General features: G+C 42.9%; 2 protein-coding genes across 4 annotated transcripts; both read right to left on the bottom strand.

The window, feature by feature from the left end:
* Positions 1-638: 638 nt before the first annotated feature.
* Positions 639-25,571, bottom strand: Mapk1ip1l (mitogen-activated protein kinase 1 interacting protein 1-like). 3 transcript variants are annotated; one of them, NM_178684.6, is made up of 4 exons: positions 25,440-25,571; positions 15,257-15,278; positions 12,732-13,430; positions 639-4,433 (listed from the first exon to the last, which is right to left on the bottom strand). In NM_178684.6, exons 2-4 carry the CDS (start codon positions 15,272-15,274, stop codon positions 4,422-4,424), a joined length of 729 nt encoding a protein of 242 aa, NP_848799.1. In that variant the 5' UTR covers positions 15,275-15,278; positions 25,440-25,571; the 3' UTR covers positions 639-4,421. The 3 variants fall into 3 exon arrangements, with proteins under 3 accessions (NP_848799.1, XP_011243317.1, NP_001347471.1); XM_011245015.1 differs by lacking the exons at positions 639-4,433; positions 25,440-25,571 and adding exons at positions 6,242-10,360; positions 24,913-25,069; NM_001360542.1 differs by lacking the exon at positions 639-4,433 and adding an exon at positions 6,365-10,360.
* Positions 25,440-27,303, bottom strand: Gm35078 (predicted gene, 35078). Its single transcript, XM_006519856.4, has 2 exons — positions 27,222-27,303; positions 25,440-25,862 (listed from the first exon to the last, which is right to left on the bottom strand). Exons 1-2 carry the CDS (start codon positions 27,233-27,235, stop codon positions 25,457-25,459), a joined length of 420 nt encoding a protein of 139 aa, XP_006519919.1. The 5' UTR covers positions 27,236-27,303; the 3' UTR covers positions 25,440-25,456.
* Positions 27,304-27,537: the final 234 nt, after the last annotated feature.

Below are 27,537 nucleotides of genomic sequence, written 5' to 3'. Positions count from 1 at the left end.
AATAATAAATCTATTTTTTTTTAAAAAAGGAAACATGTAAATATGACAGAAATAAATGTTACTGGATGGATCATGTAGCTCTCCTGGCATTAGACTCGTGTGTGTGTGTGTGTGTGTGTATCTGAATAAATGTGGTCATGTTAGGTTTCAGTTTTATGGTGGTAAATAAGACCCATTTCACAATGAGAAAGCCAATCCAACCAATGGGGCCCAGCTCCAGGGTGGGATTTCCCTCCTTCTTGGTCTATTTTAGGTGGGCCTTTCAGGCACACAGAATATCATACACACTCCGAGTTTATTTTAAAAGGTCAAAACTTTCCCTCTTAGCCCATTTGCACACAAGTTGTGAGGCTGGCTAACTTTCAAAGAAAGGACCAAATATACCGGGCTTAATGTGACTGACCCTACTGTATGTGTGACAAAGCAAAAGGAGTCACTGTTTATAAGAGAAAGTGGGGATAATGGCCAAGGGGAGTGGGAGGGAGAGGCAGAGGCATATAGTTCTCGACTTTAGGTAGTGACTCGGGTGGCCTCGCCTTGGGGGCAGTCCTAACCATAGCGACTGGCTGGCATCCTGTGCTGAAGAGTTTTTGCCTGGTAGAGCTCCTTAGAGAATGCAGGTCACATGCAAACAGGTATTGCAACCCTTGTTTTCTTTATTACTACAAACAGGGAACTGAGAGGGCTCTGAACTTGTTTAGGGAAGCCTAGAATCGGGCCCAGGTAATAAAATACACAAAGAAACCATGAAATCACGAAAATACATTTTCTTAAAAAAGCTTTCAGGTATTACACACAAAAGCAAACAAGTTTACCTCAAAAATATCAATGATCACATCAATAGCCTACTCCTAATTATAATTACTTCTTCAGGCAACATTTGTCTTTGTTTCCAAATACAGCAGCAGGTGACAAAACCTATTATCTTCCATTGCTTACAGTATAAACATACATGTCTCAAACCACACTTCAGGCAGCTTAACTTAAAATGCATAGACTGTAAAACACATCAAATTTGACATTATTCAATAAGTGAAAAAAATCATAATCTCAAAAAAGTATTACAAAACCTCTTACAGAGAACATATAAAAAGTAGTGTCCACTTCATGAGGTCAGTGTCAACCAGTGGCAGCTGGGCCTTTACCCAGACAAACGGAAACAATCCTGCTACACTGTACACTTGAATAGTTGCACTGATAAACACTACAATCTTGGAATGATGGTTTTGTGAGACTTCATTTCCATGTATAACCCTGGTTGCCCTGTAATTCTCTGTAGACCAAGCTGTCCTTGAGCTTAAGAGATCTGACTGCCTCTGCCTCCCAAGTGCTGGGATATCAACGGCATGCAACACCACATGTGGCTCATGAAAGATATTCATTTACATATATACACACACACAACCAGTTTATTAAGCCAGCCACATGCCTTTAATCTCAGAATTTGGGAGACAGAGACAGAAACAGAAAGTTTTTTGTGAGTTCTTCAACTATATAAAGAGCTTCAGGTTAGCCAGAGTTATGTGGCGAGACCCCACCTCAAAAAAAAAAAAAAAAAAACCAAACCAAAATGCCATTTTTTAAAATGCCCAGGACAGCCTGCTCTCCTCTCTGAGAGCTATCACTAATCCCCTTCCTCTGGTGGCTGCACCTGTGGCCCCACCGGGAAGCTCCTTAAGCACAGGGACCAGAGCTCCATCCCGGATGTGCACACGGACAGCGTCAGTCCTCAGATGGGCTCTGCAGATAGAAGCAAGCAGGAAATCTCAGTCCCAATTGCCATCGTCCACTGTAGTTTCCATTGGCAGAATTCTGAAAGTTCCATCAGTTTCCCCCCAGAGCATCCACTGTTCTCCAGCAGCTGGTTCAGTTAGGCGCCCGCTTCACTAAACGCTGGAAGGATTCAAAGGCCCGTGAAACTTGCAGTTTATAATCTTGGCATTTTGAGGAATACGTGGCACCAGTTGATAAGTGTAGGCAACCACTGATACTGAGGCAGTATCTTACCAGAAACAGAGTGGGGCTATCTCTAATCCACAGTTTCCAAAAGCTGTCTAGGGGAGGCCACCCGTGAAGTGTGTCATGAGAAACAGACTGTTAACCACCACTGACAGCAAAACCAACAAGGTCGGGAGGGAGGCTTTGTAAAGAACGGAACATTACAAAACCAAAGACTTCAACTTCACAAAAACTATCCTTGTACACATCTCAACTATCTTTATTGTACTTATTTAAGAATTATTGTGAGGACATGTCAACAAATTCTATAATTGACTCCTTTAAGACCAAACACTTACTGACAATCTGTCTTTTCAGTAGACCAGTCATGGCCTACACTGTTTGTTCTGAAAGCAGGATTATTCTTGGGTTAAAACAAAACAGAAAATCCTTTCCAGATAATTTTCCTCATTTGGCTACTGGTTATTTATTTTATTTTTGCTTTTCTTGATTCTTTCCTGAACCCAGAAACACCCTACCCTTAAGGCAACAAGAGACATATTCTGAAAACAAATAAAAAAACAAGAAAACCTGCTATCCCTTTGATTTCCACTCTTATATTAAATAATGATAAACCCAGTAACTCCCAATTATTCAGTTGTAAAGTCCTAAAAAACCAGGGTTTAATGGAAGTACCATTGAGAGCACACCACACAGGGTGGGCTGTTAAGTTCCACTAACAAGAACACCAATGACCCTACAAAGAACAACAAAACCCCACACTGGCTGATGAACTTGGCAACTGATAATTATTGGCTTAGAGTTATGTAGGTAGGCAGGGCAGTGACAATATGTTCCAGGGCTCCAATACTCAGGCTGGCAGGTCAGGCTCCATATCCAAGAAGCTCCCAGGGGAGAACCAGCAATCTTTGTGGAGTCCAAAAGAAGTTGTTACTTCAGCAAAGCCTAATAGGATGGCATCCAATAGAGAAACCAATGGAAGAACCTCAAACATACTCTAGAGGACAAATCCTCGGGCGTAAAAGGAGTTCCTCTACCTAAGGCTGGGGCCTCTTTTTATCTTTTAGTGACATACTTGTATTACTAAGTTTAATTTAACCATTATACCTAGTTCTGCCAAAATAACAAAATGTTTCTCTCAAAATGGCACTGAGCTCCGAGGACAGGTTTCTTGCTGAGAGCTCCAGAAAAAAAAAGCTGGCATCGAATGCACTCGAGCCAAGTTCCCTGCTTAATTAGGAAGGTGTCTTTATAAGTCTGTTTTAACCCACGTGGTGGGAAGGCCAGCAATATTTTTGGGTCACCAGTTACTGCCCCCATAGCTCTGCATTCCCAAACAAGCTCAAGAGTAACGCTTTGCTGTGAGGGTGAAGACTCTAGATCTGACCGGAAGCTGGAAACCCCCAGGCCCAGACTGGCGGGGTGAGAAGGGAAGATGCAAGAAGCAGACTACACCAAAATGCCAAAGCCCACGCCTCCAGGGCACAGCCAAAAGCCCTGCTGGGGTTCTGAGCATCTTCTCATAAAAGGCCCAGTACCTGTCTAACTTACAAAGAAATAATGTAATGATAGAAATGAACCACCTTTTGTAATTGTTTTCTTAAGGAGACAATGATTTGTAAATTCCAAACTTAGATTGTTAAGAAGGCATAGCATGTGACATCGGTGTGCTGGCCTTGCTACTCAGATGGCTGGGTGACAGTTCAACAGCGCTGCCTTACGCATTTCGCTCATTTTCCTTGTTTCCTCCCGTTGGACTCAGCATGGGCAGTCTGACTACCACAGGAAAACTTAAAACTCCAGGTGCATGTAGTGCCAGCATTCCTCTAGAGCTCCGTCAGAGCAAGAATCTGTCCTTAGATCATGAAGCAATCTTGATAGGAGAGAACTGGATATAATGGTTGAATTAAACTTAGCGCGCGCGTACACACACACACACACACACACACACACACACACACACACACACACACACACACACACACACACAGAGTTAAATAGATAAATATAGTAAGAGGGCCAGGTTTGTGTAGGTAGGAGGAGCTCAAAATGTTGAGGAGTCATGTTTCAATTAAGTGATTGTTCTTGGTTCTGTGGGGTGCGGTGGTAGTGGTGGTGGTGTGATTATAAAAAGTACTTGATGTTGTCAATTAAGATGTAGATTCTAACAATAATCCATGTTATTTAGATTTTGAGGGCATAGCTATGCTTTAAACAAATATTATCAAATGTTATTCAATACACATAATCACATTAAGCACACTTGAATGATTCGCTTCTACATTTATCTGATTGTACCCACGTGATGTTCTACATATTCAAACACATGAAGCAGGAACTGAGGTGCAAAGTTCTTTCACAAATGCCCTCAACCAACAGCGAAACCAGCCATTATATATGCTTTCTCGTGCATACACATGTACTTCAAAAAGCATTGCGCCATCTCTTCATCCACTGTCAACTTAATGGTAAGACTGCAACAGAAAAAAAAGGGAAAAAAAAATCAACTTCTATAATTGTGGGTCTCTGTGAATACCAGAAGCAGCAGAGTAACGGTCAGAACAGGGCTCAAAATTAGAATCATGTGAGATTTCTGAGTGCCTGTAAGAAAACTCCAAGAAACCGAGACAGGAGTCTTGTGACCTGTTTCTTCAAAACACAGGGAATTGTTCTTACATTCTGCTTTTGTGCCCCTCCCAGATGTAGCAGATAGTTCACTTCAGATTATTCATTACAACTGGCTATTGTTATTTCTTTATATGCCTCTATGGAAAATGTTTTTTGCTGCCTTCAGCTTGCTCCACCACGTGAGGCTTATAATTGTACATTTACATAAATCTTCTTAAACGCCAGAGTATAAACTATCTGATGCTCCGATTAAATTTGGCGATTGTGTGAGACTTTAAGCCACCTCATTTACATCATTTTCTTTAAAAAGGAGGAGCGCAAGTACTGCAGTCCTAACTATCAGATTGCCTGCAAGAATTCCTGGTGTCCAGAATAAGCATCAGTCGCATGATATACCTCCAGCAGCCCTTCCACGTTCAGGACGAGCTACAGTTGCCTGGATAAAAACAGCATCGGGATCTGACCCCTTGTCTTATCTGTAACATGAATAAAAGGTCCCTCTGAGTGCTATGCTGATTTTCACAGGAAGCCAGAAAGATGCTCCTGAGAACTGAGTTAGAGAGGAGCAAGATCAAGTTCTTAGTCAACAGCTGGCTTTTGATAATCCAATGAAGATCACCAAGGACTAATTACACCTCAGATGGGAAATGCTATTGACTTTCTGAAATTTTGTAGAAATGTGCGAACCTACAGACACAGAGCAAAATTGGCTGCAAAGCTACGGAGTCTTCACCAGTCACTCAGAACAGCTGGAAAATGGGCACACAGAATTCTTTTCCTCCCTGGAATTCTCTCGTTATCAATGGATTGTATTATCTCAAGGCTTGACAAAATCCCCTGCTATGTGTCAATACTGCATAGGAGAGGTTTTAGTTCCGGTGAGGCAGCCTTTCCCTTAGGCTTATATGCATAAACACCGTTAGCACCTCCAACCCGGTTGGCAGGACTCACGATATGCTACATACAAATGGGCATCTTATTGAACCAGAAAAGGTACACAGAACAGATACTATGCAATATTTGGAACACTAGTTAATAGAACTGTTAAGCCACAAGAAACTTATTAGACAAGACAATTTAAAAACAACTTTCAAAGATCATTAGGAGATAGTTATCAGCTATGCACTTCTTTAGGAATAGCTAACTATGCACTAAAACCATTTATGTAAAATTCTACAAGGAGAGATGGCATTGGACAGCGCTCACCTATGGAGAGGCAAAGGAAGAACTGCAGAAATCTGATTCCAGACTACAAAACCATTTGTGCATAGTGTGGAGCCTTCACTGCCTTTAAACTTATTTTCCCCACTGAACTGTTGACTCTGGGTGTTACATAGCACCAGAGGATAAGCCTTTGGAATGGATTCACTGATACCAAAGGCCATAAAATGCTAACCGCGCACCGTACCCTTCTTGCTCAATTAGTAAATCAGGGGAGGACCTGACGTCAACAATTATATGGGTTCAATCCTTGCTGTATTTATTATATTACCCTCAACTAACAATCACCTCTTCAGAAAACCCAGAGAACCCCTACTACACACTAATGCTATTAAGACTTCAAATGATGATAGCTACATTAGTTGATTATCAAATTTAAGAAAGGAGATTGGATAGCTCAATTATTGTTATTACCTTATATACTCATTGGATATTCTGATGCAACTCATCATCAGAATATGATGATATTGGGGTTTTGGAAGTACTAATCAGGCAAATGTCTTTTGGACTATGAATAAAGGGAAACAGCCACAAATAAAAATTTCTATTAATAGTAAATCTTTTATTGGTCTGATAGATACAGGGTCTGATATTACTATAATTACAGAAAAAGACTGGCCTTTAAGTTGGCCTGTACAACAACTACCTTGTGAAATAAAAGGTATTGGTTCTCAGCCTCTAATCTCTATTAAACAAAGTGTTTAGATCATGTCTTCGATTACTTCGATTACTGAAGATGGGCAAACTGCTGTTTTAAAACCTTTCTTATTACAAGTACCTGTTAGTATTTTTGTAAGAGATGTCTTGGAGCAACGGGGTGCTCATTTAACATTTAATACTCTATAGATGTAGTCTATACAAATTCTATGGGAAAAACGTATCCCCTCTGGACTGAACAAAGCAGCAATTGGATGCCGCACAACCTGTGGTTGAGAAGCAACTTCAAAAAGGGCAAATTGAACCATCTACATCTCCATGGAACCCCCCTATTTTTGTGAATAAGAAGTCTGGGAAATGGAGGTTGTTAACAGACTGAAGGGGAGTTAATTCTACTATGTATCCCATGGGAACCCTGTAACCAGGACTCCTCAGCCATCTACATTACCTTCTTCTTGGCCTGTAAATTGTAATTGATTGGCAAGACTGTTTTGTTTTGTTTTTTTTAAATCACTCCTGTTCATTGAAATCAGAGGAAAGGTTTTGCTTTTTCAATACCTTATGTAAATAATAGGGGGGCCACACTAAAGATATCAATGGAAAGTACTCCTACAAGGAATAATGAATTCCCCTACCATGTGTCAGATCTATGTAGATAATCCTCATTTATATATTTCTCATTATATGGATTTTTTTTTTTTTGCAGGACTTAGCATGGCAGAACTAGAAATCTTTTACAAGTTTTACCAGAAGTATTTAAACCATGTGGATTAATAACAGCTCATGGAGAGATAAAAAAAGAACAAAGCGTAAGTTAGGAATCGTTGCTGGAATTTTAAGTCTTATTGCTGAGTCCACAGGCTCAGTAGCTGGGGTGGCTTTGCATAGTTCTTTCCACACTAAACCTTCTGTAGAACAATGGCATAAGTACGCTCATGAATTGTGGGTTCCTCAGAGGGACATCGACGCAAGGTTGCAGACAGAAGTAGATGCATTAAAGCAACCTGTATCTTGTTAGGTCAAAAATATTTGAGTGTGCAACAACAGTTGCAGTTAAATTGTGAATGGAATTCTACTACATTTTACGTTACTAATTTTCAATATAATGCCAGCCATCAGGATTGGAATAAGATCCAACAATATTTGAAAGGAAATTCTACTATTAGAAAGGATATTGAACAGTTACACCACCAAGTGCTAGACACATTCAAAAAATAATTTTCATATGATGATGTACCTGATATTGCTCAAATATTAGCCGATAAACTGGCACAGATCCTAAAACTCTAATACAGAGCGTGACTCACGAGGCCGGAGGGACAGGGTTGCTTTACTTATTAGCACTGTTTTAATTAGCACTGTTGGATCGGCTATTTACAAGTGTTGCTTTCATAAACACACTTCACAAACACGTACATCATGGCAAAAACATTTAGAAGCTAAATTAAAAAATAAAAATGATGGAGAACTAGCACGAGGTGAGTGCTCCAGCCTGCTAGGTGATGTAAGGACAGCGCACTGGGACTCTGAGAAAGCCACTTTCTCAGCGAAGAGTCCCGGTGTCTGCAAAGTAAGCGGCTTGCCTGGAGAAGTGGCCTTCATGATCTTCTCATGAGAAAAACCTTTCATTTTAATCAAACTAAGCAACACTTAAAAGAGTTGGACTGCTGACAGAGTCCTCAGTCTGCAAGGTTTGCTCACCTTGAACCTAGATTACCTACGGCCTAAGAAACAGAAGCTGCTAAGCTTCAAGAAATCTTTATTCTGCTTGCCTATAAAAGATGCTGGAACATTCAATAAGGAATGCAGTGGTTCACGGTTACTCTGCATCCTGTGTCCTCATCACTGTGACCTATCCAGGGTCCCCATGCACTAGACATTGATAGTGCTGGACACAGTTTGGGTCACTTATCTTAGTGGAGATGTATCACACACAGTGCTTTCACTGTTCTAAGGGTATTGTATTGATCATTTGTATACTTATAGGATACACATGCATCAAATGGTAATTAGCTTTATCAACAACATCTCAAAACAAAACTAGTCTGGATGCCTTGGGTTAAAAACCCACATAACAGGGAAGATATTAGACCAGGATGCAAGAATGGAATCACGTGAAACTTCTGAGTGCTTATGAGAAAACTCCAAGAAACCAAGTCTTGTGATCTCCATTATTCAAAAACATAGAACTGTTCTTGGAATATGCTTTTATGCCTCTCCTAGGTATAGCCCATAGGATATGTTTATTGGTTTTCTGAGTGGCTCATCCAGTACCCATGGCTTGTTTGCCCCGTGCAGAAGCGACAAGTGGCGATCTGCAAGGGGCAAGGCAGCTCAGTTCAACATGACTGGGTAGCTGGTTTCAGAGTCTGACTCTAAATAGTTTAGGCGTCTTTAAGCACAGCACAATTCGGTGAAAAATTTCCTGGCAATAAATAACTCAGTCCCACATGCACAATGACGCTTAAGACAGGACTACATAAAAACACTTTGTAAAAATACACATGACATTTTCCATAAAGGCGAAGTCTACATATTGACAAGTTCACTGTAAGTGTCTGGGGGAGACTCCAGTGTGGTCTTGGCCACACAGACAGCACAAAGGTCACCAGGTTATTAAGCACACCTGCTCCCAGTCTTCTGGGAGGAAAACAGGCCGTCCATCTCCTCCTTAGAGGAGACAACCCTGTGTGCTTAACATTCCTGGTTCCACTAGTGCCCCCATAGCTCCCTGCTTTTTTACTTTTTAAGAAGAAAATTGTGGCCAAGGTTGAATGCACTGTCCACATGGCTAGTCTAATACAGGCAAGCATAGCAGAATTATAAAACAGCTTACAGAGGACCAAAGAAAGAGGAAAGCCATCTTTATGATGGCCACTCAAAGGTACCTGCAAGATTTTCTCTCTTTATGCATATCATTAATCTGACCATAGATAGTATGAGAAAAGCCTGGCTCATTAAAGCCCCACATACCAGAATACCATTGACAAGAGTCCAGGAGTAGGAGCTGGAGAGATGGCTCAGAGGTTAAGAGCAGGGGCTGCTTTTCCAGAGGCCCCAAGTTCAATTCCCAGCAACCACATGGTGGCTCACAACCATCTGTAATGGGATCTGATGCTCTTTTCTGGCTTTTAGGCACACATGCAAGCGAAACACTGTATATGTAATAAATAAGTCTTAAGGAAAAAAACTTAGGAATAGACTGGTGTCTCTTCTGATACACAGACTGGTCTTGTTGACAGTCATGTGGCACATGAAGCCAGAGGTTATTTTCTAAACCACTGGTAACAGGTTGTGCCATTGTAGGTACAATAATAGCAACTTTAGTAAGCAATACAAAAAAATTCCTCTTTTAATCTTTACATAACTTTAGTTCCCATTATCAGAGCTTTAAAAGAGTACTTAGTTATGCTAAAAACTGTTATTACTGATGTGAACTGATCAATTAGCTAAGTCCCACCAAAATGTGCAAGGAAATATTTGCATACCATCCTCTGTCCAAACAACTGGTCCCAAAGGAATAATAAAAAAAAAAAATCCTTAGCATGGCAGAACAACATTACACTATTTATCACAGTTATACCTTTATCTCTCCAACAAGTCAATTGGGATCTGAGTGGTCATGCTGAGAATTAACATGTAATATAGTTATTAAACACAACAGCATCATTTTTGGGTCATTAGTATTATATCCTTGTTGTTTCCCCAAGGTCTCTGCTTGATAAGTTAAATTCTTGATGTCTCCCCAAGTTACTGGCTTCCTCTTCCTCTTGGGACGTCTTTTCCTGAGGGGTTTGCCATCTACCTTCAGAAGCTTCGTCTGTCCAGTGGACTCTGGGGAGCTCTCCTGGTCAGAGTCATCAGAAAGGGAGCCACCTGGGACTGCATTCACTTTCTAGAAAGACACAAGCATAACCTCGCCCTGATGTTAGGTGAACATCAGCCCTTTCTACCGATGACTTTCTAGATCTTTCATTTAACATACATGTCAGGCTGTATGTCCTTTAGGGCAAATGCTTTGGAAATGCAGTAGAATCATAATCCTTTAAAATGAAAATTTTCAAATTAGCATGGCTACTTAGGCGGCATTTATACCCTATTTGCCGTTTAAATACTTGATGGTGTTGACCAATGGAATGTAAGGGATTCTTGTAAATGATTAATAGCCTATAAATTCTAAAATTCTTTAACATATTTGCTAGTAATAAAAAGGACTATTATCAGTTTTTAATTATAATGGGAGTCCTAGAGAGGGAAAGGTGTATAATAAATGAATAATGGCATCTAAGGTTGTTTTGCCCCTGTGAGCAGAAACAACAATTACGATAGAAAGAATATCATCATATTTTAAAAGTATGCACTAATTCTGAGACATGACAAAGATTAGACTCCATTAGCAGCCGGCAGAGTGTGGCAGAGAACAAGGTTGCTTCCAATGCTCTGTTGAGCTTGCACACGAGGCACAAAATTGTCCCTATAAAGATTTCTATTTTGATGAAGAAGTTCATTCGAGTTTTGAATGACCTGAAAAGAAAGTATTAGCGACAAGGAGGTGGCCAGCACACTGGCTGAGCACTAGCGGATGTTAATAGATCTGGCAAACTAGAATGAGCATGAATATGTTTTTAAAAAGCGTTGTTTGTTGTCCTATAGACATCTGAAGGAGATAATTGTAACAGTAGCAGGATAGGCTAAAGTCTTAAGTTTCTAAGAGAATCATTTTGAGCACAACATGCAGAATCAGTTAAAATATTCAATAGCTGAGAAACATCTAATACAAACTGATTGGTTACGGTGAATTTAGACTGTTCAAAATCTTAAGAGGATCTTTAAGATAATGAGTAACATGCTAATGTCACCTGCCAATTATAGAAAGTCCATTTTATTTGGCAGTACTATGATTTCTGTAAACTTTTACCAGTAAGTTGTTTAAGATGTGTCTTTCCCATCATTAAATCTAATTCCTTATTTATAAGAAAATAGATTATGGAAAATGCAATGCATAGATTTCTACAGCATTATTTTGTTGATCTGTAATTCCAGTAGGTGATGAGGCAGGAAGGATAAGTAACTGATGAGGAAATAAGCCACTGATCTAAGAGCTGCCAGCTTAGCAGCAGCAGCATTAAGAATACATGGAGGTAGAAGGGCAGGAAGCAGGATGGCTTAGCGGTCAGTCTTGGGTCAAACTTTGGGAGCCTGACCCTGAGTAGTTTATTTTAGGCATATTTAAGCACAGCACAATTTGGTGAAAAATTTCCTAACAATATAACTCAATCCCGTGTGCACAATAAAGCTAAGGACATAACTACATCGAAACTCAGTTAAGTACACATGACATCTCCCATAAAGGCGAAGTCTACATATGGACAAGTTCACTGTAAGTGTCTGGGGGAGACTCCAGTGTGGTCTTGGCCACACAGACAGCACAAAGGTCACCAGGTTATTAAGCACACCTGCTCCCAGTCTTCTGGGAGGAAAACAGGCCGTCCATCTCCTCCTTAGAGGAGACAACCCTGTGTGCTTAAACATTCCTGGTTCCACTAGCGCACATCTTTGAGGACAATGACCTCCACACCGCCCACATATATATAATCAATATGTGCAGCTATTGACTCTTTGTGGTGGCTTAAAATAAACTTACCATATAATAAATGCAAACAGCAAGTCAGGTTATTTACTGTGGCACAATTTGGAAAAAAAATTTTTTTGGGGGGAAGAACATGTATATACAAGAAATTGTACTAACAAAATTTTGGAGGTCACTTCAGTAAGAATGTTTGTCTTCACTGCTGAGACAGGTATTTCATTAACCAACGTGGAGATCTGCTTAGCTACCTGGTGGGACGGGAGGCAACAGACTGCTTTACAACAGGCAGAGCTATTCGAGATGGGCAATGTGTGCCCATGTCCTGTCCGACAACCCGGACAGCGAGCTTCCCCTGAAGCTGCACTTTGGCACGATGCAGTAAAAGGGCACCAGGACTTCTAGACCAGCCATGACTCGCACCTTAGTCACCTAAGGATGCTGAGGAGCACTGGTCAGCACGGTGCAAAGTCTTTAGGCTCTTCCCTTTCTATCCCTAGAAGAATTCTCCTGCTCATTGAAATGCTGCACCTCAACGTCAAGTTCTCACATTTCCTCAGTTTACAGATTCACAACCATGGTATTAAGTGTTGTATTAGAAGGTCTCTAATTTCCCAATGACCTTCAGTTGTGCCAATGTGACTCTGACTACACAGGCAATAACAAGTTGAACACTTACGTGGGGGCCACCAGGCATGGGTGGAGCACCAGCAGGTCCTGAAGGCACTTGGTAAGGGTTGTTCAGAGCAGGATGGGGTGCTGGCGTGGGGTATGATCCTGCAGGGCCGGGATATGGTGCTGCTGGTCCCCAGGCTCCTGGTGGCACAGTGCCCCACGGAACAGGCGGTGCTCCTGACACTGGAGGAGGAACAGTGGGATATGGCCCTGGAGATCGATATGGCATGTTAGGATGCTGCCCCGCAATTCCTGGTGCCCAAGGTCCAGAAGACATGGGTCCCCATGGACCTAAAGAACCGGCTGCAGCTGGATCTGTGGGCGCACCATACGGCCTAGGCAGCTCTGGCATAGGCATATTTGGCGTAGCATATGGCCCTGTGGGGCCAGGGCCTGGCACAGCAGGGGCTGGATAAGGAACACCAGGTGGGGGGCATGATGGTCCAGGAGGAGGAAAGGGTCCCGGGGGTCCTGGGGGTGGTCCGGTTGGAGGCATGGAGGGATACATTCCTGTTGGTACTGGTCCAAAAGGCACAGTAGAGGGTGCTGCGCTACTCGGGGGGAGTCCAGATGGCATTGCAGGTGGAGCACTTGGGTTACTCCACGGGCTGGAGCCTGGCCACCCTTGAGAAGAATGGCCAGCTTTTGTATTGGTCACAGCAGGCGGTTTGGCAGAGGACTGTTCAGGTAGCGCATCTGCCAACTGTAATACAAAATAGGTACATCTTACCTCTTACCCAGGAGCAAGTCAAAGCAAACACAGGATAATCCCATGCAAACCATGTACAATACCCAGGGATTACAAGCCTCTACTCATCTGAGAACCTCTTCTTAAAGAACTTGAGATGTTACCTTCAATGTTAACTCTACAGTGCAAATTCTCCAAAGCTCAACTGTTGTTTAAGAACAGCAAGTTCTAAGACTCTTCATTTCTGAACCGTGAAGAGAATGCAGTGTGGTAAATAGGATATGATCTCTACAGAGAAGTCTCGGCCTTTACTTTTTAGTTTCAAAACCAGTTTTAGGGTTAAGTTCATCACTACATGAGGCAATGTATATAAATAGTTTAAAACAAAATATGTTCTTTTTGAGACAAGATTTCATGTAGCCCAGGCTGACCCTGAACTTTGAAAACAACTTATTTCTATTTATGTATGTGTGCATGGTGGTTGGTTTGTTTTGCCAACTTGATATAAGCTGGATTCATCTGGAAAGAGTGAACTTCAATTAATAAAATGCTTCTACTAGACTGGCCTGCAGGCAAACCCTGGTTATTTTCTTGATTAATGTTCACTGCAGACATCATGACTGGAGATATAACAAAGGAAGCTAACTGTGATCCCAAGAAGCAAGCCAGTGCCCCTCCACGGCTTCTGTTCTAGTCCCTGCTTCCAGGCCCTGTCCTGGCTTCGCTTTATGATGGACTTCAAGCTGGAGGATGAAAGCAACCCTTCCCTTCCTAAGTTGCGTTTGATCATGCTCTTCATCATGGAAACAGAAAGCCAACTGGAACAATGTGCCTTCGTGGGTTTAGACACATCACACGCATGCCTGGTGCTGGCAGAGGCCAAAGGGTGCTAGGTCTCCTGACCTGGAGTTACAGGTGGTTATGAGCCTCCTGATGTACAGCGGGGCCCAAATTCAGATTCCCTGCAAGAGCACTAAGTACTCCCCCCCCCCACCAAAGTATGATCTATGTTTATTTATTTCTGGGCACAGAAATTTATGTTTGTGTGGGGGCCCATGCAAGAAGGTCAGAGGACAAACTTCAGAGGTAATTACCTCTTTCTATGTTGTGGATACTGGGAATGCTAACATGGGTGTGTGTCTTCTTGGCATTCAGTGGAGCACTAAGTACTCTTAACCCCTGAGTCATCTCTGTAGCTCCGACCTTAAATTTGTAATTCTGCTGCCTCTACCTCTCAAGTGCTGTACCATACCACTATGCCTGGCCAATAACTCTCAATAAATGTTGGGATTGTAATATTATTGCCAGGCCAAAAAGAAAAAATTTCATTAAAGGCTTTATAACCATGCCTAGATACTTTACAGTCATTGATCTGAGTGAGTGCATGAGTGTGTGTGTGCACGCACACATACATACACACACACACACACACACACACGTGCACACTTGTCAAGGGCCAGAGGCTGGAGGGATGGTTCCAGCACAACTACTTGTAATTCCAGTTTCATGGGATCCAACATCTCCTCCCTCTAAGGTCGCCTGCACACATATGGCATACACTAACACACATACAAAAAATGACTCTCAAACAAAGTTATGCTCTATCTTATGCTTATCTTTTTAAGAAAAAAAGACTTAGATATTTTACAGTTAAAACCATGTTTTCAAAGTTTTCCCTCTATTTATAAGGAGAGAGTCAGGCATAGTCAGGCTTGCTTGGACCTCACCCTCTTCCTACTCCAACCTTTACAGGGCTGACATTCCAAGCATGCACCACATTTCTTGCCAGGACTATGTTTTCCATAAAAATACCCAAAAACAAAAAACAAGGTTCAACTTACCGAAAATTCATCTGACATTTTCCTAAAAAAAAAAAAAAAAAAAAAGAAAAGAAAAAGTCAAAATTAGTTTTTATATTTCTTATATATTTTAGAAGGACTGGTTTTGGTGTATACATTTTACTTACATGGAATATTTCTCATTTCTTTGTTTCTGATGGATTAAGATGGGGTTTCTCTGTGTAGCCCTTGCTGTCCTGAAACTCTCTCTTAGACCAGGCTGGCCTTGAGCTCAAAGATTCCCCCTGCTTCTGCCTCAGGACTGCTAGAATAATGTTTTCTTTTATATAGAAAAAAGTTTCTACTAAAATTAAGAGCCGGGCAGTGGTGGCACACGCCTTTAATCCCAGCACTCGGGAGGCAGAGGCAGGTGGATTCCTGAGTTCGAGGTCAGCCTGGTCTACAAAGTGAGTTCCAGGACAGCCAGGGCTATACAGAGAAACCCTGTCTCGAAAAACCAAAAAACAAAAACAAAAAAAATTAAGATAACCAATAACTATACCAATTTCTTTCTTCTCATGATTGTATATTATCTACCAGTAGGCTCTCACTGCCCAAGACAATCTCAAAGTCCTGGGTTCAAGCGACTCTGCAGGACTAAGACCCTCGGTAGAAACTCCTTCAAGCTTCCACACTGCCTGTACACAACAGTCCAGCCAGACCCACAATGGACTCATTTCTCTCTCCTTCCTTCTTTCTGGTGGGGAGGGGCACCAGGGCAGGGTGTATTTATTTTACAACTTCCAGGTCATAGTTCATTACTGAGGGAAATCAGGCAGGAACCTAGTGTTATAAACTGAAGCAAAGGCCATGAACAAACGCCTTTTAGTGGCTTGCTCAGCTTTTAAGAAAAATTTAATTTTGAGATTATAACTAGATCATCTCCCTTTCCCCCTTCTTCCTTTTTCAAATTCATGTGCTCTTTTTAAAATTGTTACACATGTGTGAGTGTATGTATATGTGTATGTATGTATGTATATATATTCATTCCTAACTATAATCTGCTCAATCTGTAAAATGGTACTCGTTACTCTGACTTCTGTGGCAGCATAGGTTCTTTTAAACAGTGGCACAGCAAATGCACACTTCTTTTCCCTCAAATCTAATTATGCATAATCAGAAGAAGCCCCTGGAGTGGACTAGAGCCAAACACGCCGGCTCACCTGAAGCCCTCCTGGCACAACCTATGCAAACCTATGCTGTGACCTCCAAACTCTCCTTCGACCTCTGGACATTACCAAATCTTGATAAACTCAGGCCCTGATTATATTCACTTCCTGTGACTATTCGGCCATCACTGGATGATGGAGCTCGGGCACTGCGTCATGATCAACCGTAGTTCCAGAGATGGAATCTAGGGCCTTATTTGTGCTAGGCAAGTGCCCTAATCAATCTTTATTTTTTTTGAAACAGGATCTTGTGTATACCAGACTATCCTTGAACTTGTTATGTAGTAGGGGATGTCCTTGCCTTTCTTTTGTTTTTCGAGACAGGGTTTCTCTATGTAGCCCTGACTGTCCTGGAACTCACTTTGTAGACCAGGCTGGCCTCGAACTCAGAAATCTGCCTGCCTCTGCCTCCCGAGTGATGGGATTAAAGGCGTGTGCCACCACCGCCCGGCATCCTTGACTTTCTGATCCTGCTGGTTTATGTGGTGCCCCATCCCTTACCAATTCTCAAGTTGAAGTGTAATCAACAGTGGATAAAGTAGAAAGATTAAGTGTTCACCTTAAGCTCTGGCCACTCTAACGAGATCCACTTCTACCACCCTAGAAGCTGTCCACTCCTTTTCAGTCATCTGAGCCCTGCTGTCCTTTTTTCGTCTGTTTTAATGGTCATTGACTTATAAGACCAGAATAAGATAGCAACCCCCCCCATCATTTCATAATTGGTAATAACACATCACTCCATTTTGTTACATGGAAAGAACACTAGCTGTTTTATGAGACAAGAACTTTCTGCAAAGGTCCTTTTAACTTTCTTAAATGGTATTTCTTTTAGTGTTACAAATTTTAATCTTTTGTAGCTTATTAATCTGTTCCTACTTGTGAACTCAATTTTGTGCTTAACAAAGATAACCACTTCAAGAGTATGCTTGTGGGTTTTTTGGGGGGTTTTTCGAGACAGGGTTTCTCTGTGTAGCCCTGGCTGTCCTGGAATTCACTCGAACTCAGAAATCTGCCCGCCTCTGTCTCCCAAGTGCTGGGATTAAAGACGTGCGCTGCCACCACCCGGTATGCTTGTGGTTTAGCATGTTTACCATTTCACAATTCTTCTAAGTAGTAAGTAATAACTTAGTCCTTTAAAACTCTTGCTGCCACCGGCAACAGTATTTACTGAATGTTTACTGTAAACAGGGGTATTTTCTACAATGCAAACGTTATTAACACCCCAGCTTACAGGTGCAGGAAACGAAGGTCAACTTGTTTAAACAGAGCAGAGGCTCAAACACAGGTACAGGCTGACCCCAGCTGACCAGGCAGCAGATCCAATTATCCTCACAAGTATGGAGGACTCTCCCCCTGCCCACCTGTAGGAAGCACGCACATAAAACTAGGATCCCTTTGTGTTTTAAAGAGTTGTGCTAGCTTCCTTGTAGTTTCTTCAACTCTTCCTGAATTTCATGGTTACTTTTCCCAGGGTTTTGTTTTGGTAGTAAGAACAAAACACCCAATGTTCCGGTGGGAAATACCTGTTTGTTGATGAAGTTTGGGAGATAGCAGATGTGTTTAAAACATCATCAGACCTCATCCAGAACAAGGTACAGGCAGATACCGACATGTGCTTTCCTTCTTAGGTGTCACTGCTCCCAGGCTGGACTGAGCTTCAACAGTACAGCACCTGGGAGCTGCGTGAACCGCTACACCCACCTTGCTGTACCTTTCTTTTCATGTGGCTGTAAATAGGTCCCTTGAGCCATTTCTCTAACTGGTTACTCATATCTGAGCAGAATATAGCTTTTGCAAGCTATGACATTACTGGATTATTTTCTTCCCTGAAAAAGTTTTTCCAGTTGATCCTATCATTGCCAGGCAACGGCTTTATCGTATTTTCCCAATACCAACAGATCCTTTCTCTTTTTCATCAGCTAGGACTCAAGTAACGGAAGGTTAAACAGTGATGGTAGTACATGGGTCTTGTTATTAATACTCCTGAAAATGTTTCTGATGTTTAAGCATGATTATTGTTTCTAGTTTGAGATTTGGAGACAAAAGCAAAACAAAAACACACACTGCAGGTTTTTGTTTATACTGTGTCCAAGCACACTCTAAGAACCTTGCCCTTGTGACGAGACACTTACTCATATGAATCCCGTAACTCTCAGAGTATAGATTGTCTGAGGTGCTGAGATAGGTGGACTGCTGATGAGACTCATTCATTTCCTCTTTTCTCATATATTACACTCCAGCCAGTTTCCCTTCCCTCCTCTCCATCTCCTCTTCCCCACACCCACTCCTTCCCTTTCAGAAAAGAGCAGGGAGTTACCTGGTGCAGAAAGTCAGTGAGACCAGGCACATGCTCTCACATCAAGGTGGAACAAGCAACCCAATAGGAGGAAAAGCACCTCCAAAGCCGGCGAAAGCGTCAGTCAGCCCTGCTCCCACACAACAATAACATACACGCAGAGGGCCTGGTTCAGACCCATGCAGGCTCCCTGATTGTCTACCCAGTCTCTGAGAGCCCCTATGAGCCTGGTTAGTTGATTCTGTGGGCCATGTTCTTTTGGTGTCCTTGTCCACTCTAGCTCCTACAATCCTCCTTCTCCCTCTTCCTCAGGATTCCCCGAGCTTTGACTAATGTCTGCCTGTGGCCTACCTCATTTATCTGCTCCATTCTTCTAGGACCCACTGCCTCTTTAGCAGTGATAAATGGTGCCCAGAAAAGGGACTTGTTCAATTTTGGGTCTCTTGGGCATTAATTCAGACTGTTATCCAAATGTTTAAGGAAGAGATGGCTAGTTCCTTGAATTAATATAAACTAGATGATGAAACCTTAAAATTGGTAAAAGAGGCAAGAAATGGCATTTTTTCTGTTCAGGTACAATCTACAGTAAGAACAGTGTCACGGATAGCTGTGCTGGTGGCGACTCCTTCAGCCTCCCTACTGCAGTCTCCTTTAGCGATGCATCTACCTCCTTTGCCTGAATAGGACTCGAAGCACGGCGTCAGGAATCTGATAATCAATCTAACCTTAGACGGACTTAGGGGAACCTGAGCAACTGCTAAGTTTATAACCTAGGCAAGCTAGGACAAGGCAAGGAGACAGAAGTCATTTACCAACTCCTACCCAGCCTCACACGCTCTGCTTGGTATTTCTAATGCAATTTCAACAAAATAAAAATGTTTATATGCGTCAACCTATCTATCTAAAAGGAGAGAGATGGTACTTTACAGCCCTCACATAGTAGCACTAAAGGCAACAAAAGAACTTTGGCTATTTGAATTCTGAATCAAAAAAAGCATTTTTTTTTTTAAATCCTGTGGATTCTTCACTGCCTTTAAGCCTACTCATTCTCCTTACTGAATGGTTTCCCACAGGTGTTACATAGCACCAGAGGATAAGCCTTTGGAACGGATTCACTTATAACTCAGAGGCCATAAAATGCTAACCGCACACCGTACCCTTCTTGCTCAATTAGTAAATCAGAGGAGGACCTGACGTCAACAATTATATGGGTTCAATCCTTGCTGTATTTATTACCCTTAACTATCAGTTTTTCAGAGCATTACAGAACTCTATGGGTTTTCAAATTTAGTTATTACTATGGAACTCCTTCCATAGTAATAAATCATTTTGCAGCTGGTAAGCTATGGGATTTTCTCATACAAACTGAATTTGTGATTTAAAAACTGTCCAACCTTCTGACATTCCACAGGCAGATACTCATTTTGTTGATGGCTCACCTAAGGGTATAGGAAGGACTCATGGCCTAGACATTCAATCTATTAGTACTTCTTTCCTCAGCCTATCAGGTGGAACTGGCTGTTTTGACTCATCTACTATGGTGAATTCATAAACTCGTATTGTCTCAGCTGCTGCTGATGTTGTAGGACGGCCACCCACTGAGGCTGCTTTACCTGTCTTCAGGCTGTTATGACTCCATTACTACCAGGACCACAATCTGCTTAAAACCCTGCACACATTCTTTGCTAACCACACTCACTCATGCTCCACCTCAGCTCACTGGTTTCATTACAGAAGGAAAGACGCAAGCTGGTGCTTTAATCTGCCCTATTCTTCTTTCCCAGAAGGAAACGGTGAAGGGCATACATCTGTCGTTGAGTATGGACACACTGGAATGGATTCTTCTTCAGGTCTCACCATTAAGGTCAATGAGAGGGCAAGCAGACAGTGCAAGTTACCAGAAAGACTGCAAAGTCCAACTAAAGGGCGAAGGGAGACACCAACCATAGCATCAGAAGTCACGGCTGCCCAGCCGGGGCCAGGCTACACCCCGTATACTAAGGGAGAAGTGGCTTTACTAATAAATCCACGTTTGAACCTGGACCTTGGGGCCATAACAGACTCATTCATTCATCTGAAGAAAGGACGGCAGTTAACGTTTCCTTGGGATTTGAGTCACTTCCTATTGGCACAGCACAGCATAACATTCACATGCCTACTAAAGGTATGGGCTTACATTCGACGGGATACCAGAACTACTAATTAAGAGTCTCTTTTCAAGCTGTTCTCTAGATTTTCCTAATCAGCATAATGTAACCAATAGTGCTGGGCATTGTTTGGATCCCTGGTCTTAGTGGCAGAGTATCACACACAATCCTTTCACTGTCCTAAAGTTACTGTATTTATCATGTTGACTTACAGGATATTCATGCATCAAATGATAGATTTATCTACAACATCTCAAAAAAAAAAGGGGGGGTGGGTTTGGCGGACTTTTGGGATAGCATTGAAAATGTAAACGAGGAAAATACCTAGTTTAAAAAAAAAAAAGACAGCCGGGCGTGGTGGCGCACGCCTTTAATCCCAGCGCTTGGGAGGCAGAGGCAGGCAGATTTCTGAGTTCGAGACCAGCCTGGTCTACAGAGTGAGTTCCAGGACAGCCAGGGCCACACAGAGAAACCCTGTCTCAAAAAACAAAAAAAAAAACAAAAAAAAATCAAGCCGGGCAGTGGTGGCACATGCCTTTAATCCCAGCACTTGGGAGCGGAGGCAGAGGCAGGTGGATTTCTGAGTTCGAGGGCAGCCTGGTCTATAAAGCGATATGCAGAGAAACCCTGTCTAGAAAAACCAAAAAAAAAAAAAAAAAACCTAACAAAAAACAAAAAAAAACCCACCCACCCAACCAAACAAAAAAACCCAATCAAAATCAAAAGGGGAAGGATGTCAGACCAGAGTGTGGGAATGGAGTCATTTGAGATTTGAGGAGATTTCTGAGTTCTTATGAGAAAATCCTAAGAAACCAAGACATGTGCCCACAGTTTCTTCACAGAATTGTTCTAGGAATAAGTTTTTGCGCCCCTCCTAGATCTATCAGGTAGGGATGAGGGTTTTTTTCCCCCCCAGAAGGGTTTCTCTGTGTAGCCCTGGCTGTCCTGGAACTCACTCTGTAGACCAGGCTGGCCTCGAACTCAGAAATCTGACTGCCTCTGCCTCCAGAGTGCTGGGATTAAAGGCGTGCGCCACCACGCCTGGCAGGGATGATTTTACTTCATATTATTCATTACACCTGGCCACTGTTATTTGTTTATAAGCCTCTATGGAAAAACATTTTTGCTGAGAACAGACTTGCCCTTACGATTGTACATTTTATTCATGTGACTCCCCTTAACCCTCAAGAGCATACATTGTCTGATGCTCTGAATAAAGTGGGTTATTACATAAGACTTTAGTTCAGCTCATTTATTAAGAGGCTCCATTCTCCCAGGTCCTATCCTCTAGAGCAGTAAGCAATACTGATGTTAGCTATCATCATGATGAGGCTTGAGCTAGGCTGCAGAATGCTACAATACCTAGATTTTCTCAAAAGCCATATAAAACACCCAACGGCACTACGACAAGGTGCGTAACTCTTGGTCAAGAGTACTTTTAATGCTGGGTGAGACGGTGTACCTCTATAATCTTCTGGAGGCCTTGGTCCTGAGGCAGGGCTGAGAACTTGAGGCTATCCTGTATGTTACACAACTTAAGACTCAAGCACACACACACACACACACACACACACACACACACACACACACACACACCTTTTTTCTTTTTGCACAATTACAAACTTTAAACAACTTTCCGTTACTATTTAAAAACTAGTCACTAGAAGAGAAAAATACCTGTCAGCAGATTTCATGGTCTTTACGGAAATCATCCTCATTCCGAGTGTAAGGAGGGGAAACGTCCATTGAGTTATTATGACAACTGGCAAGCAGTGCGTTAGAGGGAAAGGCCACCAAACTTTGACTGGAGACCAAATAATATAAGACCCCATATTTAAACACGAACATTAAACCTTCTGGACAAAAGCAAGGCTCTTAACAATCTTGTAAAAGCCGTGCCTCCTCGATACCCCACCACCAGCTGAAGTTCAAGAATCTAAAGACACAGGCAGTGAGACCATATGGATAAATAAATTCAGAGAAATCAAGGAAAATCAGGACTTCTATGATTTTTGTATGGGTGAGTGTGACAGTGTTAATTCTGAGATTTACCAGAGAAAAACCAATTCCACCATTTTGGGCCAAATTTGAAGGAAGCTTTATTAGATATTAAATACTGACCAAGAGATGGACTTTGGCCAGGACCACTAACTGGCACCTCCAGCTGGGTGGCCTGGAAACACATGTTGGAGGGGCTTTTCTGGACAAAACTCACTGGCCCCCATACTTTCCCACAAGATTTTATTGTTTTCCAAGAACTACAACTCTTAGCATTCTGGAAGTTACCTGGTTCTTGGAAGGGTGAGGCTTACAGGTTAATTTTGGGCATTACATTAGTATATATTATATTGAAAGCAGATTCTGGATCAGTACTGGGTAATTTATCAGATTATATTCCATTTTATAACTGGGTAAGTAAAAAAGCTTGGAATGTTTTGAACATCATAGTAGGAGCTCTTATAATGTATTCCTATTAATTGGAACCCAAGCTTTAGAGTAATTAGTGGCATGGCATAGACATTCCTGAGAAGTGGTATCTCTGCAGTCTGGAATAAAAGCTAGAGTATTAGGTTAAAGACAGGCTCCGGGGTAAGAACAGTTTGTATAAAACCAGAGGAAGACCAGTCTGGGGGAAAGCAGATGCAGTTCAAATTGGCTGGAATACCAGAAAGCAGTAAGACGTTTTAGCAGAGGGTTTTGGACAAGAGTGCTAAATAGCTTTACAGCTTACTTGACTGAGTCAACCTCAGTTTCTTCATGAAGTTAGAATGGGCTGTCATGCTATACAGGAACTAAACAGGACTTCATCTGACCCAGTGACTAAAACTGGAAAATAGCAACAAATGTCCAATTCTCTCTTCCTGCCATTCTTAACATTTTAAAAACTATACACGGGGTTGTTCACTTCCATGGAGGTTCCCCAGAAGGCTAGAAGTGCTTAATGTCCTGGAGTTATACGTGGCTGTGAATGCTGGGACAGAACTCCAGTCCCCTGCGAGAATAGTGCATGTGTTCAACCTGAGCCATCTCTCTCCACACTGCAGCCCCATCTTCTCCTTCTCACTTAAACACAGAACAAAAAAGCCACCAGAGTAGACTGCCTGCCTGGCCTATGGTCAAATCCAGTTCTCTGAGTCCCATACATGGCAGTAAATGGGTATTTTCCAGAGATTTGCTGAGGCTTATTATACTAATCTGTAAATAAATCTCTTAAGTCACTGCCTGGCACTGAGCAAAAAACTCAACAAATGTTAGCTTTTACAACCGATACAATATGGCCACAAACCTTTGTCTATTTTCAAAGCAGAGAGCAACTAAAAAAAAAAAAGCAATTTCCTAAGTACTGCACAAACTTATTTGGTGGCAAAAGCTGACCCGACATTATTTATCCATTTCATTTTCCACCCACTCCCCGCTATAGTCTGAATAGTTACAACTGCTGAATTTTTTTCTTTCCTTCCCTAAAGTTTTGGGACTTGAATTTAGGACCTTGTAGCAAGCCGGGCTAGCACTTATCTACAGGCTCACCCTGTGCAAATATTACTAATTAACAGTCCCCGAGTCTAGGGCTCCTCTATAGTTAACAGTCACAGAATCTCAAGATTGCTGAATTCCTAAGGTTCCTGAGCCCAACGCTCAACCTCTGTAGGGAGAATGAAGATGACACCGATTCCTTCTGTAATCAAAAAGAACATTCCAACCTCGGCAGCTGCAGGAAAAAGTTTTTGAAGGGAAGTGTTCTAGAGAGTGGCTCCAATACTCCACGACTAAAAACTGCCCTCCTCCCCACCCAAGGAGCGCCACTAACAAAGACTTCCGAGGGCGACTCCAGCTTCTGAGGGTTTGGCCTCCAAACAGGCCTTTCGCACATGGGGGAGGGGGCAACACGTGTGTGTTTCTGTAGTAGGCTGTTACACATCTACGGTGGGGTCTGGTTTAGATACTTCAACTTTAGGATTCGTGAAAACATTACTTTCAGTTTTCATGGCAGGGAGGAAAAAAAATGGTTCAAGCGTTCTAGCTAGCTCAAAGGAGAACGTCACTCACTCAGCCCATGGCACCTTCTGTCCCCCGTAGTCATTTAAAGAATGGGTAATTACGATCAGCGAGAAGCTTGTCACACAGAATTATCAGGCGCCAGACCTTGCTGTAAGGATTCGGGTCTCCTCCACTGTCGTTTTTATTAGAAATTAGTGGCTGGGATACCGGTGGAGGGGCAAGGGGACGGGGGGGGGGTGTGGGGGACAAACAAGCTGCCCTTTAGGGTTAAGGGAACAAAGGGAATCCGGGATCAACCGGAGCGAACCAGCCCCCAGCCGGTCACGCAGGCGGATGTGGGGGAGGGTCGCCCGCTCCCGCCTAACCCCTCACCCCCCGCCCGCCCCCGCCCAAGCCTGGCATGACGTGGGCGCCCCGGAACCCGACGGGCGCGACATTAGATCCCTCGGTCGCCTGGTTCCCGGGGGACCCTCCCCATCGAAAGCTCTAGAGCCGCCAGGCCCCCCGGGACCCCGCGTCTTCGCATCGTCTCCCGCCAGCCTCGCGCCCCGCCGCAGGCGCCCAAGCGGACTCACCCGGCAGGATCCGAGTCCTAGGCGCGGCACAGTGGCGGCGGTGAGTCCAGAGAGACGGGCAATGGAGACCCGCTGAAGGCCTGATGGACCGAGACGACAGCGACACGGCTCCTCCTGGCACCGGAAAAGGAAGCGGGGAGGCCGACCTGGCCGCCCGTTATTTCCGCCCGCCCCGCCCAGCTTGCACTGCGCCTCCAGCCGGCCGCCCACGAAACTGCAGGCAGGGCCGCGTGGCTCCGGGAGCCTGGGCTGTTTCCCTCTGGGTGGAGCGCGGGAAGGTTTCCCTGCTTCCTGAGTCCAAAAGACCCAAAGGAAACCCCCTGGCCGGTGATGCTCACCGCAACCCAGGGACTGAAAGCGGAGTTTGGATTCTCTGTGTTTAGAGGTTTTTGTAGACAGGCTCCAAGCTGGCTGTCAGTAGTCCTGTTAAAATCGAGGGTAAAGAGATGAGGGAAAAGGGAAGTCTTTCTAAAGGTCTTGCGAATGAAAACTTTTAAAAGCATATGTCTGCAGAGACTGAGTTGTATAAGTTGGAATTTCAGTACTGTGGAAAGATTGGAATGTTGCAGGTCCAGGGGCTAATTACCTTATCTTGGGCTAGTGCTAGCCCTCCAGAATAGCCACCTCTGTGTCAAAACTAATATCTTGTGGCAATAAGATTAAAAACCTTTTAGGTCTATTAACAGGCAACTAGCCTCTGCCAATCCAAAAGCTAAGAATGTCATCGGATAATGTCTTAGATGTATAGAAAAGCTTCCTCTATCTTGATGTACCCTCCAATGTATCCATCCACCAGTGTGTTTTAAACTTTGCCTTGATTTATAGCGTTCTCTGTTCTGTAAAACTAAAAACCTCGTGATACTGGTTCCATGTTGGGACATGGAATTTGAGGTAACCTAAATTTGTGTTTTGGTGCCATCATCATTCAAAAATGGGTCCAGAATAAGCTATCTCTGATTCCCTTTAAGTTTTAAATTAAGAATAGTGGCCTCAACCTGTGGTTTATGAACCCTTTGGGCGTCGACTCTTTCATAGGGGTCGAATATCAGATATTTACATTATTTATAACAGTAGCAAAAATACAGTTATGAAGTAGCCATGAACTAATTTTCTGGTTGGGGGTTACCACAACATGAGGAATGGTATTAAAGAGTCACAGTATTAGGAAGGTTGATAAGCCACTGCTGTAAGATGAGAGGTGTTGGGTTTTTGAGACTGGCCTCTGTTTCTGGGAGACTCAAAACTGACATACCAGAAAGCAAAATCTAAATCTACATACAGATTTTCAGCCGGTCGTGGTGGCGCACACCTTTAATCCCAGCACTTGAGAGGCAGAGGCAGACAGATTTCTGAGTTTGAGGCCAGCTTGGTCTACAAAGTGAGTTCCAGGACAGCCAGGGATACACAGAGAAACCCTGTCTCGAAAACAAACAAAACAAAAAAATTTTTTTCATTTTTTTTTTTCCTTCCCAGACTTCTGATGTATGTCAGGTCCCAAAGAAACCCTAGACAAGTAAGTGGCCTCCCCAGCACTTCTCACCCCACCCGCTACAGTAAACCTATCTAACCTCTAACCTCTATGACTTCATTTCCACTGAGTGTTCTCCTAATCTGGTTTCTCTTGTCAGGTCTCTTTATCTCCAACCCCCCCACCCTACCCCACCCCACCCCACCCCACCCTTATTCCCCACCCGCCACGACCCTGTTCAGTCTGACTCTTCCAGTTGCCACTGGCTGTTCTCTCCCTCATATCTACAGTAAAACCTCTCTTCTCAACCATACCAAAAAGTGGTCATGTCCTCACTTTCATTCCAAGGTAGGAAAGCTTAAAAAACCAAACCACTGGCTGGAATCACGTCTCAGCAGGTTAAAGTGCCTGCTGTACAAGTTTGACAATCGGAGTTTGACCCTTAGAATGAAGGTAAAAGATAAGTAACTCCACACTTTGTCCTTTGACCTCACACCTGCTAATTCCCATCCTCCCCCACCCTCCAGCTCCCAATACTAAGAATGAAAAACACAACCACAAGGCTGGGGCCAAGGTTTTGGATTAGCAGGTAAAGGTCCTTGCCAAAAACTCCTCACTCCCTGAGTTTGC

This window comes from Mus musculus, chromosome 14 (assembly GCF_000001635.26).
Source record: "Mus musculus strain C57BL/6J chromosome 14, GRCm38.p6 C57BL/6J".
Classification (NCBI taxonomy): Eukaryota; Metazoa; Chordata; class Mammalia; order Rodentia; family Muridae; genus Mus; species Mus musculus.
The sequence above is the reverse complement of the archived record's forward strand: the minus strand, read 5'-3'. Positions and strand labels throughout refer to the sequence as shown.

Coding starts and splice junctions, on each gene's coding strand:
- Mapk1ip1l (NM_001360542.1), bottom strand. Junction 10,361..12,731: donor CCATGCCTGGTGGCCCCCAC/GTAAGTGTTCAA, acceptor GTGTCTTTCTAG/AAAGTGAATGCAGTCCCAGG.